Source organism: Oncorhynchus keta, chromosome 2 (assembly GCF_023373465.1).
Source record: "Oncorhynchus keta strain PuntledgeMale-10-30-2019 chromosome 2, Oket_V2, whole genome shotgun sequence".
NCBI classification, from domain to species: Eukaryota; Metazoa; Chordata; class Actinopteri; order Salmoniformes; family Salmonidae; genus Oncorhynchus; species Oncorhynchus keta.
Window position 1 is genome coordinate 22,189,387 of NC_068422.1, and position 20,747 is coordinate 22,210,133.

At 43.4% G+C, this 20,747-nt stretch overlaps 1 protein-coding gene across 6 annotated transcripts in view; it reads left to right on the forward strand.

Moving 5' to 3' along the window:
- The window catches only part of LOC118397858 (caskin-2-like), an 89,879-nt gene that overhangs the window by 50,556 nt on the left and 18,576 nt on the right, over positions 1-20,747 (forward strand). For all 6 annotated transcript variants that reach the window (XM_035792724.2, XM_035792730.2, XM_035792761.2 and 3 more), the window contains 5 exons: positions 11,866-11,990; positions 14,167-14,275; positions 15,463-15,571; positions 15,922-16,016; positions 17,645-17,762. In XM_035792724.2, the coding sequence (XP_035648617.2) occupies positions 11,866-11,990; positions 14,167-14,275; positions 15,463-15,571; positions 15,922-16,016; positions 17,645-17,762 (556 nt within the window). The remainder of the gene's footprint in view (positions 1-11,865; positions 11,991-14,166; positions 14,276-15,462; positions 15,572-15,921; positions 16,017-17,644; positions 17,763-20,747) is intronic.

Consider the following 20,747-nt stretch of genomic DNA (forward strand, 5'->3'; position numbering starts at 1 on the left):
TCTATTATGACGGTATAATATAGTTGTGATGCATCTATTATGACGGTATAATATAGTTGTGATGCATCTATTATGACGGTATAATATAGTTGTGATGAATCTATTATGACGGTATAATATAGTTGTGATGCATCTATTATGACGGTATAATATAGTTGTGATGAATCTATTATGATGGTATAATATAGTTGTGATGAATCTATTATGACGGTATAATATAGTTGTGATGCATCTATTATGACGGTATAATATAGTTGTGATGCATCTATTATGACGGTATAATATAGTTGTGATGAATCTATTATGACGGTATAATATAGTTGTGATGAATCTATTATGACGGTATAATATAGTTTGATGAATCTATTATGACGGTATAATATAGTTGTGATGAATCTATTATGACGGTATAATATAGTTGTGATGAATCTATTATGACGGTATAATATAGTTGTGATGAATCTATTATGACGGTATAATATAGTTGTGATGAATCTATTATGACGGTATAATATAGTTGTGATGCATCTATTATGACGGTATAATATAGTTGTGATGAATCTATTATGATGGTATAATATAGTTGTGATGAATCTATTATGACGGTATAATATAGTTTTGATGAATCTATCATGATGGTATAATATAGTTTTGATGCATCTATTATGACGGTATAATATAGTTGTGATGAATCTATTATGACGGTATAATATAGTTTTGATGCATCTATTATGACGGTATAATATAGTTTTGATGAATCTATTATGACGGTATAATATAGTTTTGATGAATCTATTATGACGGTATAATATAGTTGTGATGCATCTATTATGACGGTATAATATAGTTGTGATGCATCTATTATGACGGTATAATATAGTTGTGATGCATCTATTATGACGGTATAATATAGTTGTGATGAATCTATTATGACGGTATAATATAGTTGTGATGAATCTATTATGACGGTATAATATAGTTGTGATGCATCTATTATGACGGTATAATATAGTTGTGATGAATCTATTATGATGGTATAATATAGTTGTGATGAATCTATTATGACGGTATAATATAGTTTTGATGAATCTATCATGACGGTATAATATAGTTTTGATGCATCTATTATGACGGTATAATATAGTTGTGATGAATCTATTATGACGGTATAATATAGTTTTGATGCATCTATTATGACGGTATAATATAGTTTTGATGAATCTATTATGACGGTATAATATAGTTTTGATGAATCTATTATGACGGTATAATATAGTTGTGATGCATCTATTATGACGGTATAATATAGTTGTGATGCATCTATTATGACGGTATAATATACTTGTGATGCATCTATTATGACGGTATAATATAGTTGTGATGAATCTATTATGACGGTATAATATAGTTGTGATGAATCTATTATGACGGTATAATATAGTTTTGATGCATCTATTATGACGGTATAATATAGTTGTGATGCATCTATTATGACGGTATAATATAGTTGTGATGAATCTATTATGACGGTATAATATAGTTGTGATGCATCTATTATGACGGTATAATATAGTTGTGATGCATCTATTATGACGGTATAATATAGTTGTGATGCATCTATTATGACGGTATAATATAGTTGTGATGCATCTATTATGACGGTATAATATAGTTGTGATGCATCTATTTTGACGGTATAATATAGTTTTGATGAATCTATTATGACGGTATTACATTTACATTACATTTAATCATTTATGACGCTCTTATCCAATATAGTTGTGGTGCATTCACCTTATGACATCCAGTGGAAGAGTCACTTTACAATAGTGCATCTAAATCTTAAACGGGGGTGAGAAGGATTACTTATCCTATCCTAGGTATTCCTTAAAGAGGTGGGGTTTCAGGTGTCTCCGGAAGGTGGTGATTGACTCCGCTGTCCTGGCTATTGAGGGAGTTTGTTCCACCATTGGGGGCCAGAGCAGCGAACAGTTTTGACTGGGCTAGCGGGAATACTTCCTCAGTGGTAGGGAGGCGAGCAGGCCAGAGGTGGATGAATGCAGTGCCCTTGTTTGGGTGTAGGGCCTGTCAGAGCCTGGAGGTACTGAGGTGCCGTTCCCCTCACAGCTCCGTAGGCAAGCACCATGGTCTTGAGCGGATCTATTCAACTGGAAGCCAGTGGATAAGCGGAGGAGCGGGGTGACTTGAGAGAACTTGGGAAGGTTGAACACCAGACAGGCTATTCTGGATGAGTTGTAGGGGTTTAATGGCACAGGCAGGGAGCCCAGTATAACAGCGAGTTGCAGTAATCAAGACGGGAGATGACAAGTGCCTGGATTAGGACCTGCGCCGCTTCCTGTTGTGATGCAGGGTCTATTCTGCGGATTTTGTAGAGCATGAACCTACAGGAACGGGCCACCGCCTTGATGTTAGTTGAGAACGATAGGGTGTTGTCCAGGATCACGCCAAGGTTCTTAGCGCTCTGGGAGGAGGACACAATGGAGTTGTCAACCGTGATGGCGAGATCATGGAACGGGCAGTCCTTCCCCGGGAGGAAGAGCAGCTCCGTCTTGCCGAGGTTCAGCTTGAGGTGGTGATCCGTCATCCACACTATATGTCTGCCAGACATGCTGAGATCTATTCGCCACCTGGTCATCAGAAGGGGAAAGGAGAAGATTAATTGTGACGTCTGTATAATGATAGGAGAGACCATGTGAGGTTATGACAGAGTATAAGTGACTTGGTGTATAGCGAGAATAGGAGAGGGCCTATAACAGAGCCCTGGGGACACCAGTGGTGAGGCGTGGTGAGGAGACAGATTCTCGCCACGCCACCTATTAGGAGCGACCTGTCAGGTAACGCAATCCAAGCGTGGGCCGCGCCGGAGATGCCCAACTCGGAGAGGGTGGATAGGAGGATCTGATGGTTCACAGTATCGAAGGCAGCCGATAGGTCTAGAAGGATGAGAGCAGAGGAGAGAGAGTTAGCTTTAGCGGTGCGGAGCGCCTCCGTGATACAGAGAAGAGCAGTCTCAGTTGAATGACTAGTCTTGAAACCTGACTGATTTGGATCAAGAAGGTCATTCTGAGAGAGATAGCGGGAGAGCTGGCCAAGGACGGCACGTTCAAGAGTTTGGAGAGAAAAGAAAGAAGGGATACTGGTCTGTAGTTGTTGACATCGGAGGGATTGAGTGTAGGTTTTTTCAGAAGGGTGCAACTCTCGCTCTCTTGAAGACGGAAGGGAAGCCAGCGGTCAGGGATGAGTTGATGAGCGAGGTGAGGTAAGGGAGAAGGTCTCCGGAAATGGTCTGGAGAAGAGAGGAGGGGATAGGGTCAAGCGGGCAGGTTGTTGGGCGGCATCTACAAGTATACGCAAGATTTCATCTGGAGAGAGAGGGGAGAAAGAGGTCAGAGCACAGGGTAGGGCAGTGTGAGCAGAACCAGCGGTGTCGTTTGACTTAGCAAACGAGGATCGGATGTCGTCGACCTTCTTTTCAAAATGGTTGTGAAGTCATCTGCAGAGAGGGAGGAGGGGGGAGGATTCAGGAGGGAGGAGAGGTGGCAAAGAGCTTCCTAGGGTTAGAGGCAGAAGCTTGGAATTTAGAGTGGTAGAAAGCGGCTTTAGCAGCAGAGACAGAAGAGGAAAATGTAGAGAGGAGGGAGCGAAAGGATGCCAGGTCCGCAGGGAGGCGAGTTTTCCTCCATTTCCGCTCGGCTGCCCGGAGCCCTGTATAATATAGTTGTGATGAATCTATTATGACGGTATAATATAGTTGTGATGCATCTATTATGACGGTATAATATAGTTGTGATGCATCTATTATGACGGTATAATATAGTTGTGATGCATCTATTATGACGGTATAATATAGTTGTGATGCATCTATTATGACGGTATAATATAGTTGTGATGCATCTATTATGACGGTATAATATAGTTGTGATGCATCTATTATGACGGTATAATATAGTTTTGATGCATCTATTATGACGGTATAATATAGTTGTGATGCATCTATTATGACGGTATAATATAGTTGTGATGCATCTATTATGACGGTATAATATAGTTGTGATGAATCTATTATGACGGTATAATATAGTTGTGATGCATCTATTATGACGGTATAATATAGTTGTGATGCATCTATTATGACGGTATAATATAGTTGTGATGCATCTATTATGACGGTATAATATAGTTTTGATGCATCTATTATGACGGTATAATATAGTTTGATGCATCTATTATGATGGTATAATATAGTTGTGATGCATCTATTATGACGGTATAATATAGTTGTGATGCATCTATTATGACGGTATAATATAGTTGTGATGCATCTATTATGACGGTATAATATAGTTTTGATGCATCTATTATGACGGTATAATATAGTTTTGATGCATCTATTATGACGGTATAATATAGTTTTGATGCATCTATTATGACGGTATAATATAGTTTTGATGCATCTATTATGACGGTATAATATAGTTGTGATGCATCTATTATGACGGTATAATATAGTTTGATGCATCTATTATGACGGTATAATATAGTTTTGATGCATCTATTATGATGGTATAATATAGTTGTGATGCATCTATTATGACGGTATAATATAGTTGTGATGCATCTATTATGACGGTATAATATAGTTGTGATGCATCTATTATGACGGTATAATATAGTTGTAATGCATCTATTATGACGGTATAATATAGTTGTGATGCATCTATTATGACGGTATAATATAGTTGTGATGCATCTATTTTGACGGTATAATGTAGTTTTGATGCATCTATTATGACGGTATTACATTTACATTACATTTAAGTCATTTAGCAGACGCTCTTATCCAGAGCGACTTACAAATTGGTGCATTCACCTTATGACATCCAGTGGAAGAGTCACTTTACAATAGTGCATCTAAATCTTAAAAGGGGGGGGGGGGTGAGAAGGATTACTTATCCTATCCTAGGTATTCCTTAAAGAGGTGGGGTTTCAGGTGTCTCCGGAAGGTGGTGATTGACTCCGCTGTCCTGGCGTCGTGAGGGAGTTTGTTCCACCATTGGGGGCCAGAGCAGCGAACAGTTTTGACTGGGCTGAGCGGGAACTGTACTTCATCAGTGGTAGGGAGGCGAGCAGGCCAGAGGTGGATGAACGCAGTGCCCTTGTTTGGGTGTAGGGCCTGATCAGAGCCTGGAGGTACTGAGGTGCCGTTCCCCTCACAGCTCCGTAGGCAAGCACCATGGTCTTGTAGCGGATGCGAGCTTCAACTGGAAGCCAGTGGAGAGAGCGGAGGAGCGGGGTGACGTGAGAGAACTTGGGAAGGTTGAACACCAGACAGGCTGCGGCGTTCTGGATGAGTTGTAGGGGTTTAATGGCACAGGCAGGGAGCCCAGCCAACAGCGAGTTGCAGTAATCCAGACGGGAGATGACAAGTGCCTGGATTAGGACCTGCGCCGCTTCCTGTGTGAGGCAGGGTCGTACTCTGCGGATGTTGTAGAGCATGAACCTACAGGAACGGGACACCGCCTTGATGTTAGTTGAGAACGACAGGGTGTTGTCCAGGATCACGCCAAGGTTCTTAGCGCTCTGGGAGGAGGACACAATGGAGTTGTCAACCGTGATGGCGAGATCATGGAACGGGCAGTCCTTCCCGGGAGGAAGAGCAGCTCCGTCTTGCTGAGGTTCAGCTTGAGGTGGTGATCCGTCATCCACACTGATATGTCTGCCAGACATGCTGAGATGCGATTCGCCACCTGGTCATCAGAAGGGGGAAAGGAGAAGATTAATTGTGTGTCGTCTGCATAGCAATGATAGGAGAGACCATGTGAGGTTATGACAGAGCCAAGTGACTTGGTGTATAGCGAGAATAGGAGAGGGCCTAGAACAGAGCCCTGGGGGACACCAGTGGTGAGAGCGCGTGGTGAGGAGACAGATTCTCGCCACGCCACCTGGTAGGAGCGACCTGTCAGGTAGGACGCAATCCAAGCGTGGGCCGCGCCGGAGATGCCCAACTCGGAGAGGGTGGAGAGGAGGATCTGATGGTTCACAGTATCGAAGGCAGCCGATAGGTCTAGAAGGATGAGAGCAGAGGAGAGAGAGTTAGCTTTAGCAGTGCGGAGCGCCTCCGTGATACAGAGAAGAGCAGTCTCAGTTGAATGACTAGTCTTGAAACCTGACTGATTTGGATCAAGAAGGTCATTCTGAGAGAGATAGCGGTAGAGCTGGCCAAGGACGGCACGCTCAAGAGTTTTGGAGAGAAAAGAGAGAAGGGATACTGGTCTGTAGTTGTTGACGTCGGAGGGATCGAGTGTAGGTTTTTTCAGAAGGGGTGCAACTCTCGCTCTCTTGAAGACGGAAGGGACGTAGCCAGCGGTCAGGGATGAGTTGATGAGCGGTATAATATAGTTGTGATGCATCTATTATGACGGTATAATATAGTTTTGATGAATCTATTATGACGGTATAATATAGTTTTGATGAATCTATTATGACGGTATAATATAGTTTTGATGAATGTATTGTGACGCTATAATATAGTTTTGATGAATCTATTGTGACGGTATAATATAGTTTTGATGAATCTATTGTGACGGTATAATATAGTTTTGATGAATCTATTATGACGGTATAATATAGTTTTGATGAATGTATTGTGACGGTATAATATAGTTTTGATGAATCTATTGTGACGGTATAATATAGTTTTGATGAATCTATTGTGACGGTATAATATAGTTTTGATGAATGTATTGTGATGGTATAATATAGTTTTGATGAATGTATATATTTGAGAAGGCAACTACATTTTGAAAACACATTTTGTTTTGCAAAAGGCCACAGACTTCTGTGTCTTGTGAACTCTGTTTTGAAAATTGAAAATGTTCCAAAAAATGTGTGTACGTGATTGAGAAAAACTGTAATAAACTGTAGATATACACTGCTCAAAAAAATAAAGGGAACACTAAAATAACACATCCTAGATCTGAATGAATGAAATATTCTTATTAAATACTTTTTTCTTTACATAGTTGAATGTGCTGACAACAAAATCACACAAAAATGATCAATGGAAATCAAATGTATCAACCCATGGAGGTCTGGATTTGGAGTCACGCTCGAAATTGAAGTGGAAAACCACACTACAGGCTGATCCAACTTTGATGTAATGTCCTTTAAACAAGTCAAAATGAGGCTCAGTAGTGAGTGTGGCCTCCACGTGCCTGTATGACCTCCCTACAATGCCTGGGCATGCTCCTGATGTGGTGGCGGATGGTCTCCTGAGGGATCTCGTCCCAGACCTGGACTAAAGCACCCGCCAACTCCTGGACAGTCTGTGGTGCAACGTGGCGTTGGTGGATGGAGCGAGACATGATGTCCCAGATGTGCTCAATTGGATTCAGGTCTAGGGAACGGGCGGGCCAGTCCATAGCATCAATGCCTTCCTCTTGCAGGAACTGCTAACACACTCCAACCACATGAGGTCTAGCATTGTCTTGCATTAGGAGGAACCCAGGGCCAACCGCACCAGCATATGGTCTCACAAGGGGTCTGAGGATCTCATCTCGGTACCTAATGGCAGTCAGGCTACCTCTGCCCCAAATAAATGCCACCCCACACCATGACTGACCCACCGCCAAACCTGTCATGCTGGAGGATGTTGCAGGCAGCAGAACGTTCTCCACGGCATCTCCAGACTCTGTCACGTCTGTCACGTGTGCTCAGTGTGAACCTGCTTTCATCTGTGAAGAGCACAGGGCGCCAGTGGCAAATTTGCCAATCTTGGTGTTCTCTGGCAAATGCCAAACGTCCTGCACGGTGTTGGGCTGTAAGCACAACCCCCACCTGTGGACGTCGGGCCCTCATACCACCCTCATGGAGTCTGTTTCTGACCGTTTGAGCAGACACATGCACATTTGTGGCCTGCTGGAGGTCATTTTGCTCTGACAGTGCTCCTCCTGTTCCTCCTTGCACAAAGGCGGAGGTAGCGGTCCTGCTGCTGGGTTGTTGCCCTCCTACGGCCTCCTCCACGTCTCCTGATGTACTGGCCTGTCTCCTGGTAGCGCCTCCATGCTCTGGACACTACGCTGACAGACACAGCAAACCTTCTTGCCACAGCTCGCATTGATGTGCCATCCTGGATGAGCTGCACTACCTGAGCCACTTATGTGGGTTGTAGACTCCGTTTCATGCTACCACTAGAGTGAAAGCACCGCCAGCATTCAAAAGTGACCAAAACATCAGCCAGGAAGCATAGGAACTGAGAAGTGGTCTGTGGTCACCACCTTCAGAACCACTCCTTTATTGGGGGATGTCTTGCTCATTGCCTATAATTTCCACCTGTTGTCTATTCCATTTGCACAACAGCATGTGAAATGTATTGTCAATCAGTGTTGCTTCCTAAGTGGACAGTTTGATTTCACAGAAGTGTGATTGACATGGAGTTACATTGTGTTGTTTAAGTGTTCCCTTTATTTTTTTGAGTAGTGTATATGCCACAATACCTCCCTGTTTTTAACCCACACTTAACATGCACATCCCATAGACATTACAATGATCAAAGTCCAGTGTAAGTGGTGATAGTGTGTGTGTGTATTTGTCCATGTCTCACAAAGGGTGTGTGATGGATAGAGGGGGTAGAGAGATAGAGGGGGTAGAGGGATAGAGGGTGCGTGATGGATAGAGGGGGTAGAGGGATAGAGGGGGTAGAGGGATAGAGGGTGTGTGATGGATAAAGGGGGTAGAGGGATAGAGGGTGTGTGATGGATAGAGAGGGGTGTGATGGATAGAGGGGGTAGAGGGATAGAGGGTGTGTGATGGATAGAGGGGGTAGAGGGATAGAGGGTGTGTGATGGATAAAGGGGGTAGAGGGATAGAGGGTGTGTGATGGATAGAGAGGGGTGTGATGGATAGAGGGGGTAGAGGGGGTAGAGGGATAGAGGGTGTGTGATGGATAAAGGGGGTAGAGGGATAGAGGGTGTGTGATGGATAGAGAGGGGTAGAGGGATAGAGGGTGTGTGATGGATAGAGGGTGTGTGATGGATAGAGGGGGTAGAGGGATAGAGGGTGTGTGATGGATAGAGGGGGTAGAGGGATAGAGGGTGTGTGATGGATAGAGGGGGTAGGCCAATGTCAAACATCTCACATAGCTTAGATGAATTACCAGCTAAAATGAACTAGCAGCTAAAATGAACTAGCAGCTAAAATAAGCCTGTTTCAGGGAAATGGGTTTCGGTTCTGCTCCCCGGACAGGCACACACAAACGCGCATACACACACGCACATACACACTCTCTCACACAAACACACACACACACCGATGCATGCACACAGGCGTACACACACATACACACACACGAGTGAGAGAGATTTTGCAGTGCAGTATGTTTCTCTGTCACAGTTGTGATGAAATGTATAGCTGTCCCTGTTTTTTAGGTTTAGCCAAAGTTGAATTTACACACACAGGCACACACGCATGCAAGACAGACAGACACGTCAGTAATCTTCTGGCCCTGTGAATAGCATAACAACAGGCTTTAGGCTGTAACGCTGAGTCAGTTAAGGTCTTTATTACTGTAGTCTCTCTCTCTTTTCCCCCTTTCCCTCTCCTTCTCCCCCTCTCAGTAAGTGTCTTTGTTACGGTAAAAGGGGTATCTTTAGACACCCAGCGCATGGACAGTTGCTAGGCAGGTTTTATGTGCACTTAGGTGGCCCCATAAAATTTACATGTATGGAATGCACAAGTGATGTCAAGTATTTAAGTAAAAATACTTTAAAGTACTACTTAAGTCGTTTTGTGGGGGTTTCTGTACTTTACTGATGATATTTTTGACAACTTTTACTTTTACTTCACAACATTCCTTAAGAAAACAATGTACATTTTACTCCATACATCCCTGATAATCAAAAGTACTCGTTACATTTCGAATGCTTAGCAGGACAGGAAAATGGTCCAGTTCACACACTTATCAAGAGAACCTCCCTGGTCACCCCTACTGCCTCTGATCTGATAGACTCACTAAACACACGCTTCGTTTGGGAATGAAGTCTGAGTGTTGGAATGTACCCCTCGCTATCCGTAAATTTAAATAATAAGGAGTTTGGTTTTCTTAATATAAAGAATGTGAAATTATTTATACTTTTACTTTTGATACATAAGTATATAAACTCAACAAAAAAAGAAACGTCCTCTCACTGTCAACTGCGTTTCTTTTTAGCAAACTTAACATGTGTAAATATTTGTATGAACATAACAAGATTCAACAACTGAGACATAAACTGAACAAGTTCCACAGACATGTGGCTAACAGAAATTGAATAATGTGTCCCTGAACAAAGGGGGGGTCAAAATCAAAATTAACAGTCAGTATCTGGTGTAGCCACCAGCTGTACTGCAGTGCATCTCCTCCTCATGGACTGCACCAGATTTGCCAATTCTTGCTGTGAGATGCTACTCCACTCTTCCACCAAGGCACCTGCAAGTTCCCGGACATTCTGGGGGGAATGGCCATAGCCCTCACCCTCCGATCCAACAGGTCCCGAGACGTGCTCAATGGAATTGAGATCCGGGCTCTGCATTGTCATGCTGGAGGGTCATGTCAGCATGAGCCTGCGGGAAGGATACCACATGAGGGAAGAGGATGTCTTCCCTGTAACGCACAGAGTTGAGATATCCTGCAATGACAACAAACTCAGTCCGATGATGCTGTGACACACCGCCCCAGACCATGACGGACCCTCCACCTCCAAATCAATCCCGCTCCAGAGTACAGGCCTCGGTGTAACGCTCATTCCTTTGACGATAAACACAAATCCAACCATCACCCCTGGTGAGACAAACCCGCGACTCGTCAGTGAAGAGCACTTTTTGCCAGTCCTGTCTGGTCCAGCGTAGATGGGTTTGTGCCCATAGGCATCTTTGTTGCTGGTGATGTCTGGTGAGGACCTGCCTTACAACAGCCCTACAAGCCCTCAGACAAGCCTCCCTCAGCCTATTGCGGACAGTCTGAGCACTGATGGAGGGATTGTGCGTTCCTGGTGTGACTCGAGCAGTTGTTGTTGCCATCCTGTACCTGTCCTGCAGATGTGGTGTTTGGATGTACCGATCCTGTGCAGGTGTTGTTACATGTGGTCTGCCACTGCGAGGACGATCAGCTGTCCGTCCTGTCTCCCTGTAGCGCTGTCTTAGGTGTCTCACAGTACGGACATTTCAATGTATTGCCCTGGCCATCTGCAGTCCTCATGCCTCCTTGCAGCATACCTAAGGCACGTTCACACAGATGAGCAGGGACCCTGGGCATCTTCCTTTTGGTGTTTTTCAGAGTCAGTAGAAACGCCTGGGAAATGGTTTATGGTTCATTATAAAAGCATGGGAAACAGTGTTTAAGCCTACAATGAAGATCTGTAAAGTTATTTGGATTTTTACAAATTATCTTTGAAAGACTGGGTCCTGAAAAAGAGACATTTCTTTTTTTGCTGAGTTTATTAGCAGTTATATGTACTCTTATATTACTGGTTGACTTTCACTTTTACTTGAGTTATTTTATGACAATTGGGTACTTTTTCCACCACTGGAATACACAAAGGAAAGGTATCCATTTAGATTTTCACTGATACTAAGCTTATCTCTCTCTTTCTCCATCCTTCCCTCTCTCTTTGGCTCCTTTACACTTCACCTCTTCTATATCTATACAATCTCTCTCTCTCTCTCTCTCTCTCTCTCTCTCTCTCTCTCTCTCTCTCTCTCTCTCTCTCTCTCTCTCTTTGTCTCTCTCTCCCTTTCTCTCTCTCTGTGTCTTTCTGTCTCACTCTGTCTCACTCTGTCTGTCTCTCTCCCTCATTCTCTTTCTCTCAGGTGGCTCAGTTGTTATTGAGCAGTAACATGGTGGTAGCTCTGTTGGAGGGGGAGGGTCTAGACTCTACCTCCTCCAACACACCCCTTCACCTGGCCGCTCGCAATGGACACAAAGACATCATCAGGTGAGAGGAGTAGCTGTCCTTGACCGTGTGTGTGTGCATGTGTGTGTTGACATTGCGTAAGTGGGATATCCACCCTCGAACCCCATAACCTCCAGGGTCTCTTACATGCTGTTAATGATTCCCTTCCTACTTAAATCACCACATTCCCAGGAGGTTATGGGGTTCCCTCCATCCGTGTTACACATTCTGCTGCTGTGGAATTTTACTCCCATATTAGATATGGAGAAAAGAGAGAGAGGGGTGGGTGGCAGAGAGACAAAAAATAAATGTAATAAGAATATTTCATACATTCAGATCTAGGATGTGTTATTTTAGTGTTCCCTTTATTTTTTTGAGCTATGTATATATGAGAGAGAGAGAAATACATATAGAGAGAGACAGAGTAGGAGGAAATTAAATAATAGAATGACCCTGGAATCCCAGGCCAACCCAAAGGATTCCCGCCGGGCAAAAACTGTTTGAATCAATGTTGTTTCCACGTAATTTCAACCAAAACATTTTATTTGATGATGTTAAATCAACTTAGAAAATTGATTGGATTTGCAAAAAGTCTTCAACTTAAGGGAATTTCGCTTTTATTTCTACCATCTTTTAACCTCATTCCAACAATAGGGTGAAATTGTTGGTTAATTTCACGTTAGTTGACAACTCAGCCAAACGTAAATCTCAACTTAATGTTGAACTGACATCTGTGCCCAGTGGGGTGTCTCTTTTCCACTATTGACTTGAGCTTGGTCGAAAGGTTCATGTTTGTAAAACCTGTCACTGTATTCCCTTTAGGCGCTGGTCAAAAGTAGTTCATTATATAGGGACTAGGGTGCCATTTGGGATGCACACTTCTGCACCTTCTCTACTACATTTGTGAGACTTTAGTTCCTCATACAGATTCCTCCCACTTTAAGTTGTGTGGGTTGCTTATTTTTGTGAATGGAAGCTCTTAGAAAAGAGTCAGTTTGCAGTCTGTTTTCAGCTTCTCTTTTACTTCAGCCCAATGTGATTATCATACTGATTATTATACTGATTATTATACTCTTATAAAGATGTTGAGTAACCAGCTCTCCTCCTCTTTACTCCTTTCTTCATTCCTCCTCTTCTTCCATCTCCTCACTCCTTTTCTCCTCCACTCTTTTTCCCACTGCTTCCTACTTCTCACCTCTGCTCTTCCCTCTCCTCCTCTTCTTTCTCTCTCCTCTTCTTCTATCCTTCCTCTCTTATTTTTCCCTCCTCTCCTCTACTCTCCTCTCCTTCTCTACTCCTCTCCTCTACCCTCCTATCCTCTACCCTCTCCTCCTCTACCCTCCTCTACCCTCCTCTACTCCTCTCCTCTATCCTCCTCTCCTCTACCCTCCTCTACTCCTCTCCTCTACCCTCCTCTACCCTCCTCTACCCTCCTCTACTCCTCACCTCTACCCTACTCTCCTCTACCCTCTCCTCCTCTACCCTCCTCTACTCCTCTCCTATATCCTCATCTCCTCCTCATCTGTGGTCCTTCTGTAGCTCAGTTGGTAGAGCATGGCGCTTGTAACGCCAGGGTAGTGGGTTCGATCCCCGGGACCACCCATACGTAGAATGTATGCACACATGACTGTAAGTCGCTTTGGATAAAAGCGTCTGATAAATGGCATATATTATTATATTATTATTATATATTATCTCCTCTACCCTCATCTCCTCCTCTACCCTCCTCTCCTCCCCCTCTACCCTCTCCTCCTCTTCTCCCCTTTTCTCCTCTACCCTCTCCTCCCCTCCCTTATTTTACCAATGGTGTGGGAGTCTGTGGATAATCTCTTTGACATTCACTCCCCATGCCAGGCATTCCCAGAGGAACGCCCAGATTCCCAGTCTGTGTCCCAAATTTTCCACATAGTGCAGAGCAATGGGCCCTGGTCAAAATGAATGCATTATGTAGAGAGTAGGTTGCCATGCCATTTAGGACGTAACCCCAGATTTCCTCCACCACATCCACAACTGTCTGGATCTGATACCTTAAGCATTCCTACAGCTGGGCTCGTGTGTGTGTGTGTGTGTGTGTGTGTGTGTGTGTGTGTGTGTGTGTGTGTGTGTGTGTGTGTGTGTGTGCGTGTGCGTGTGCGTGCGTGCGTGCGTGCGTGCGTGCGTGTTGTTAGTAATGTATGTTGTGTGTAAAACCTCCTATCTGTGTGTATTTCGTTTTCAGGTTGCTACTGAAGGCTGGTATAGACATCAACAGAGCCACTAAGGCTGGGACCTCTCTGCACGAGGCTGCCCTCTATGGCAAGACGGAAGTAGTGCACCTGCTGCTGGACGTAAGACTTAACACTACCATCTGAATCTCCTTACTGGATGCATCCCAAATGGCACCCTATTCCTTAATTCGTGCACTACTTTCAACATGCTCTGGACAAAAAATAAGTGCACTACTGTATATGGGGCAGCAGGTAGCCTAGTGGTTACAGTGTTGGACTAGTAACTGCAAGGTTGCAAGATCAAATCCCTGAGCTGACAAGGTAAAAATCTGTCGTTCTGCCCCCGAACAAGGCAGTTGTTCAGGGGCACTGTTCCTAGGCTGTGATTGAAAATAAGAATTTGTTCTTGACTGATTTGCCTAGTAAAATAAAGGTCAAATATATAGGGAATAGGGTGTCATCCACTGAGGTATCTGCTGAAGAAGCATAAGACTGGATGCAGTTTCTGTCTTATCCAAACATGACACAAACAAAGGAGTTAAGAAATAATGTGAGCTATTTTCAGCCATAAAACTGACGGTTGTTTATTTTTTATTTAAATATTGATGATGGGTGTACTGTTGCTTCATGCGTTGTATGCGTGTGCTTACCGTTGCCAGACAGTAGTGCTTGTTAAGTGGGAGCAAAGGGCACTGTGTCCCAGTGTGTCACCGTGTTGTTGCTGTGTAGTTGCTGTTCATGCCCTCCCCATTGACCAATAGACTGTATGTATGTATCAAGGTGACATCTATATGGTTATCAATATTAGTTATTTCTTGTGTAGGCTGCTTTCCTATTTGAAATAAAATCATATGAGAGAAAAAAAATGTCATGTTATCCACCTCTGGCGACATGACCGTGATACCCAGTAGGAAGGCAGGCACAATACCGGCGCGTCGGTCGCCTCTATCCACTCATAGTGCAGCCCAATCAGCCAAGCAACATGGTCTTGAATGGCAACAAATCTGCCCAATTACCTGATTCGCTTTCCATACACCCAGTCCTTTCGACACATCCAGTCACCCATACTCCAGTCACCATAATGGGCTGCAGCTACCCATCATTTTTAGGGAGTGTGTGCATGCTGTGTCTTGGAGACTAATGATGTGTGTGTGTGTGTGTGTGTGTGTGTGTGTGTGTGTGTGTGTGTGTGTGTGTGTGTGTGTGTGTGTGTGTGTGTGTGTGTGTGTGTGTGTGTGTGTGTGTGTGTGTGTGTGTGTGTGTGTGTGTGTGTGTGTGTGTGTGTGTGTGTGTGACCGCCCATGCAGGCTGGTATTGATGTAAACCTATGTAACACGTACAACCAGACAGCTCTGGACAACGTTAACCAGTTCACCACCACATCAGCCAGCAAGGACATCAAGATACTATTGCGAGGTGAGATAGATAGGCCTCCTCTTCTACATTATTACCCTCTTGGATTTCTGGACCTACCACTCCAGTGTACAGTATATTTCCCCAGGGTGGTGTATTGTTTCTTATGCATTCTCCAGTTCATGCTTTTAGACGTTATCCCCCTGGGAGTATTGCTTTGTTCTGATTTGGTCTATAATATGTAATTCCTCTCTCTCTCTCTCTCTCTCTCTCTCTCTCTCTCTCTCTCTCTTTCTTTCTGTCTCCTGCTGTCTCCGTCTCTCTCTATCATCTATTTCTTTCTTTCTTTCTTTCTTTCTTTCTTTCTTTCTTTCTTTCTTTCTTTCTTTCTTTCTTTCTTTCTCTCTCTCTAGAAGCATTAGGGTCTCTCCAGGTGAGAGCGGTGAAGGACTACTGGAACCTTCATGACCCTACAGCCCTCAACCTCCGAGCAGGAGACCTCATTATGGTACACTAGCGTGCATCTGTGTTCATGCCTAAAAGTAAACAATCACATTTGTTCCTGCCCTGGAGGCTGAGCTGCTTTCAGAACTAGATTGAATGAGGAGAACTACTGTCTTGAGGTAGCTGCATTGTGAGGGGGAAATCTGTGTACATGTGAGTTTGTTTATAGAGGTTTGTGGTTATGGTGTTAAGTGTCTGATGGTAATTTGGTGTACCCTACTGTTAAGCGTGTAAGTCTGTACATTGTGGACGTTTTGTTTGTGGAGTGAGGTGTGGAGTTTTGTGGCAATTTGGTGTACTCTTAAGTTGTCAACAGTTTGTTTGTAATTATGGTGTGAGGTATGCTGCTCTGATGGCGGTATGTCTAGGGTTAATTGACTACACCGTGTAAGAAGTTCGAGTAGAGTTGGAGGTTGTTCTGAGGTACCTAGCAGGCAAAGACACGCTCCTGTCAGTCTGTCATTAGTTAGTGCATTCCATAGCTTGAGACATCCCCATTTGCAAGCTGTGTGTGTGTGTCATTCCTTCAGTGTGCTAGCTACACTGTCTGATATTTGTTTTTGGCCCCTCTGGGCATTTGTTAAGACACGCTCAGAAAGTGTGTGTGTTTGTGTATGTGCTCACTCAGAAAGTGTGTGTGTTTGTGTATGTGCTCACTCAGAAAGTGTGTGTGTTTGTGTATGTGCTCGCTCAGAAAGTGTGTGTGTTTGTGTATGTGCTCACTCAGAAAGTGTGTGTGTTTGTGTATGTGCTCACTCAGAAAGTGTGTGTGTTTGTGTATGTGCTCGCTCAGAAAGTGTGTGTGTTTGTGTATGTGCTCACTCAGAAAGTGTGTGTGTTTGTGTATGTGCTCGCTCAGAAAGTGTGTGTGTTTGTGTATGTGCTCGCTCAGAAATTGTGTGTTTGTGTATGTGCTCGCTCAGAAAGTGTGTATGTGCTCACTCAGAAAGTGTGTGTGTATGTGCTCGCTCAAAGTGTGTGTGTTTGTGTATGTGCTTGCTCAGAAAGTGTGTGTGTTTGTGTATGTGCTCGCTCAGAAAGTGTGTGTGTTTGTGTATGTGCTCGCTCAGAAAGTGTGTGTGTTTGTGTGTGTTAGCCCTTCCATTGTAGTGTTCCCTGGGGCATGTCTTCCATAGATCCACTCAGCTGGCCTGGCACACATACACAGTGAGGATGCTGTGTACTGTACCCTGTCCTGTGCCAACCCTGTCTGCCCTAGCCATCTCTAACCCTGTACACACACACAAAAGCTTGCACACACACCCTGCCCTCATTGGAATGTTAATAAGCCCATTTCTGTTACTCATATAGAGATAGATTAGGCATAGAATACTAGATATTATGCATATGTTGGGTTTCATGTGTACAGCACAAGCAGGGTTGTATTCACTTAACAAACAGAAGAAAACAGACTGAAACGGGGAGGGACTATCTGAACTTGTCAATAAGAAACTCTTGTTATCGTTCTAAAACTGTTTGCTACTGTGTGCACTAATGACTACGACCTAGACTTCAATGTAACAGCTCTCACATCAGGTGGCGCAACCATTCTGTGGGTAGAAGTTGACCAATAACCACTTATAATCACAAATAGCACAGCTATAATACTGAATGATGAATGGTTGATTTCAGGTGTTGGAGCAGCACATGGACGGGAGGTGGAAAGGTTATATTCATGACAACCAGAGAGGAACGGACCGGATTGGATACTTCCCTCCGTCAGTAGTGGAGGTCATCAGCAGGAGAGCAGGTATACACACACACACACACACACATAAATCACACATGCCGAAGCGTATACACCAGACACTCACGTGCCTGTATGCAGCCACAAACACATACCTTCACATTTACAGTGGCAAGAAAAAGTATGTGAACCCTTTGGAAGTATCTGGATTTCTGCATTGATTGGTCATCAAATTTGATCTGATCTTTGTCTAAGTCACAACAATACACCAACAAAGTGTGCTTAAACTTATTGTATTATTCTTGACTATATTAAATACATCATTTAAACATTCATAGGTTGGAAAAAGTATTTGAACCCTTAGGCCTGACTCCAAAAGCTAATTGGAGTCAGGAGTCAGCTAACCTGGAGTCCAATCAATGACACGAGATTGGAGATGTTGGTTAGAGCTGTCTTGCCCTATAAAAAACGCTCAACTTTTTGTTTGCTATTCACAAGAGTCATTGTCTGATGTGAACCATGCCTTGAACAAAAGAGATCTCAGAAGACATAATATTAAGAATTGTTGACTTGCATAAAGCTGGAAAGTGTTACAAAATGATCTCTAAAAGCATTGATGTTCATCAGCCCACGGTAAGACAAATTGTCTAGAAATTGAGAAATTTCAGCACTGTTGCTACTCTCCCTAGGAATGGCCGTCCTGCAAAGATGACTGCAAGAGCACAGCGCAGAATGCTCAGTGAGGTTAAGAAGAATCCTAGAGTGTCAGCTAAAGACTTACAGAAATCTCTGGAACATTCTAACAGCTCTGTTGATGAGTCTACAATACGTAAAACACTAAACAAGAATGGTGTTCATGGGAGGACACCACGGAAGAAGCCACTGCGGACCAAAAAAAACATTGCTGCAAGTCTGAAGTTTGCAGAAGTGCACCTGGATGTTCTACAGCGCTACTGGCAAAATATTATGTGTACAGATGAAACTACAGTTGAGTTGTTTGGAAGGAACACACAACACTATGTGTGGAGAGAAAAAAGGCCCAGCACACCAACAGCGTAGCCTAGTGGTTAGAGCGTTGGACTAGTAACCAGAAGGTTGCGAGTTCAAACCCCCGAGCTGACAAGGTACAAATCTGTCGTTCTGCCTCTGAACAGGCAGTTAACCCACTGTTCCCAGGCCGTCATTGAAAATAAGAATATGTTCTTAACTGACTTGCCTGGTTAAATAAAGGTAAAAAAAATTTTTAAAAAATGGTAAAAAATCATCCAAACTGTGAAGTATGGTGGCGAGAGCATCATGGCTGCTTTGCTGCCTCAAGGCCTGGACAGCTTGCTATCATCGACGGCAAAATGAATTCCCAAGTGTATCAATACATTTTGCAGGAGAATGTTAGGCTATCTGTCCACCAATTGAAGCTCAACAGAAGTTGGGTGATGCAACAGTACAACAATCCAAAACACAGAAGTAAATCAACAACAGAATGGTTTCAGGATAAGAAAATACGCCTTCTGGAGTGGCCCAGTCAGAGTCCAGTCAACACCCAATTTTTCAGTTTTTGATTTGTTAAAAAAGTTTGAAATATCCAATAAATGTCGTTCCACTTCATGATTGTGTCCCACTTTTTGCTGATTCTTCACAAAAAAATACAGTTTTATATCTTTATGTTTGAAGCCTGAAATGTGACAAAAGGTCGCAAAGTTCAAGGGGGCCGAATACTTTTGCAAGGCACTGTACTTTTCCACCCTGCACTTTGAATGTTTACATGGTGTGTTCAATAAAGACCTGAAAACGTATAATTGTTTGTGTGTTATTAGTTTAAGCAGACTGTGTTTGTCTATTGTTTTGACCCAGATGAATATCAGATTCAATTTTATGACCAATTTATGCAAAAATCCAGGTATTTCCAAAGGGTTCACATACTTTTTCTTGCCACTGTACCTTGGTTCAACAATAGAATACCACACCAACTTTACAGCTGTAAATACCCATTGGTATACCAAACAGCAGCCCTAACTGAGCTAGAGGTCCTGAAATAAACTCTCAAATTACATACACACACAGTACATACACACACACTCACGGAGGCAGACACACAAACTCACACACACCGTTTAATCAGATTAGCAGGGCCAGATTGGGTAGTGTCAGCTCAGTTCTAAACCCCGAGACTGCGTTAGGAGTGTGAGTGCACAAGTTTGTGTGTATGTGTGTGAAGGGAAATCCCAGTTGAGTCGTTGACAGGTCCTTGCTACGAGAGCAAACTTATCAGAGGCGAAGTCAGAAATGTGTGTGTGTTCACCTTTGTGTGTGTGTGTGTGTGTGTGTGTGTGTGTGTGTGTGTGTGTGTGTGTGTGTGTGTGTGTGTGTGTGTGTGTGTGTGTGTGTGTGTGTGTGTGTGTGTGTGTGTGTGTGTGTGTGTGTGTGCTGACATGTCAGCATCACACTGCTTTCGTGGACACACACACACTGAGAGCCTGGTAAGCCTCCCTCAGCATAAGTGCTGATATGAAAGCCCTCTCTATGGCTCTATGGGAATGAAAGCTCCTGCTGAACCACTTTGCTACCACCATTTTGTCCCATTCATTCACTAGCTATACATAAGGAGCTTGGGGATTCATACATATATTTAGCTGCCTTGGCGGTTTTATGAATCTGTAAGGATAGAATGCAGGATACATATCCTCGGTGTGTACTAGTTGCAAGCACACACACCTTCTCCCGCCCTTTAATTTAGCCAGTGTTATTCAAAGTCGGGGTACCCCTAGTGGTATCCAAACTTGTGGTATCCTTAGTGAGGTCGTGGGGGAATTGCGGTGCGTTCGACAAAATAATTTTACGACGAGACATACAATTTCTTTTTTTAAAGATAATTTGAAAATTACTATTTTCTTGAGTAAATGTACTTACTGTTTTATTTTCATGTTGATAAGAGAGATGAAAATGTAATGACTTGTAAAAATGTAATTGTGCTGATTTTAAGGTTGTCATTAGATTTGGGGTGTTTTGGGGTCACCAGAAATTCTGGCAAATAAAATGGCGTCCCCACAG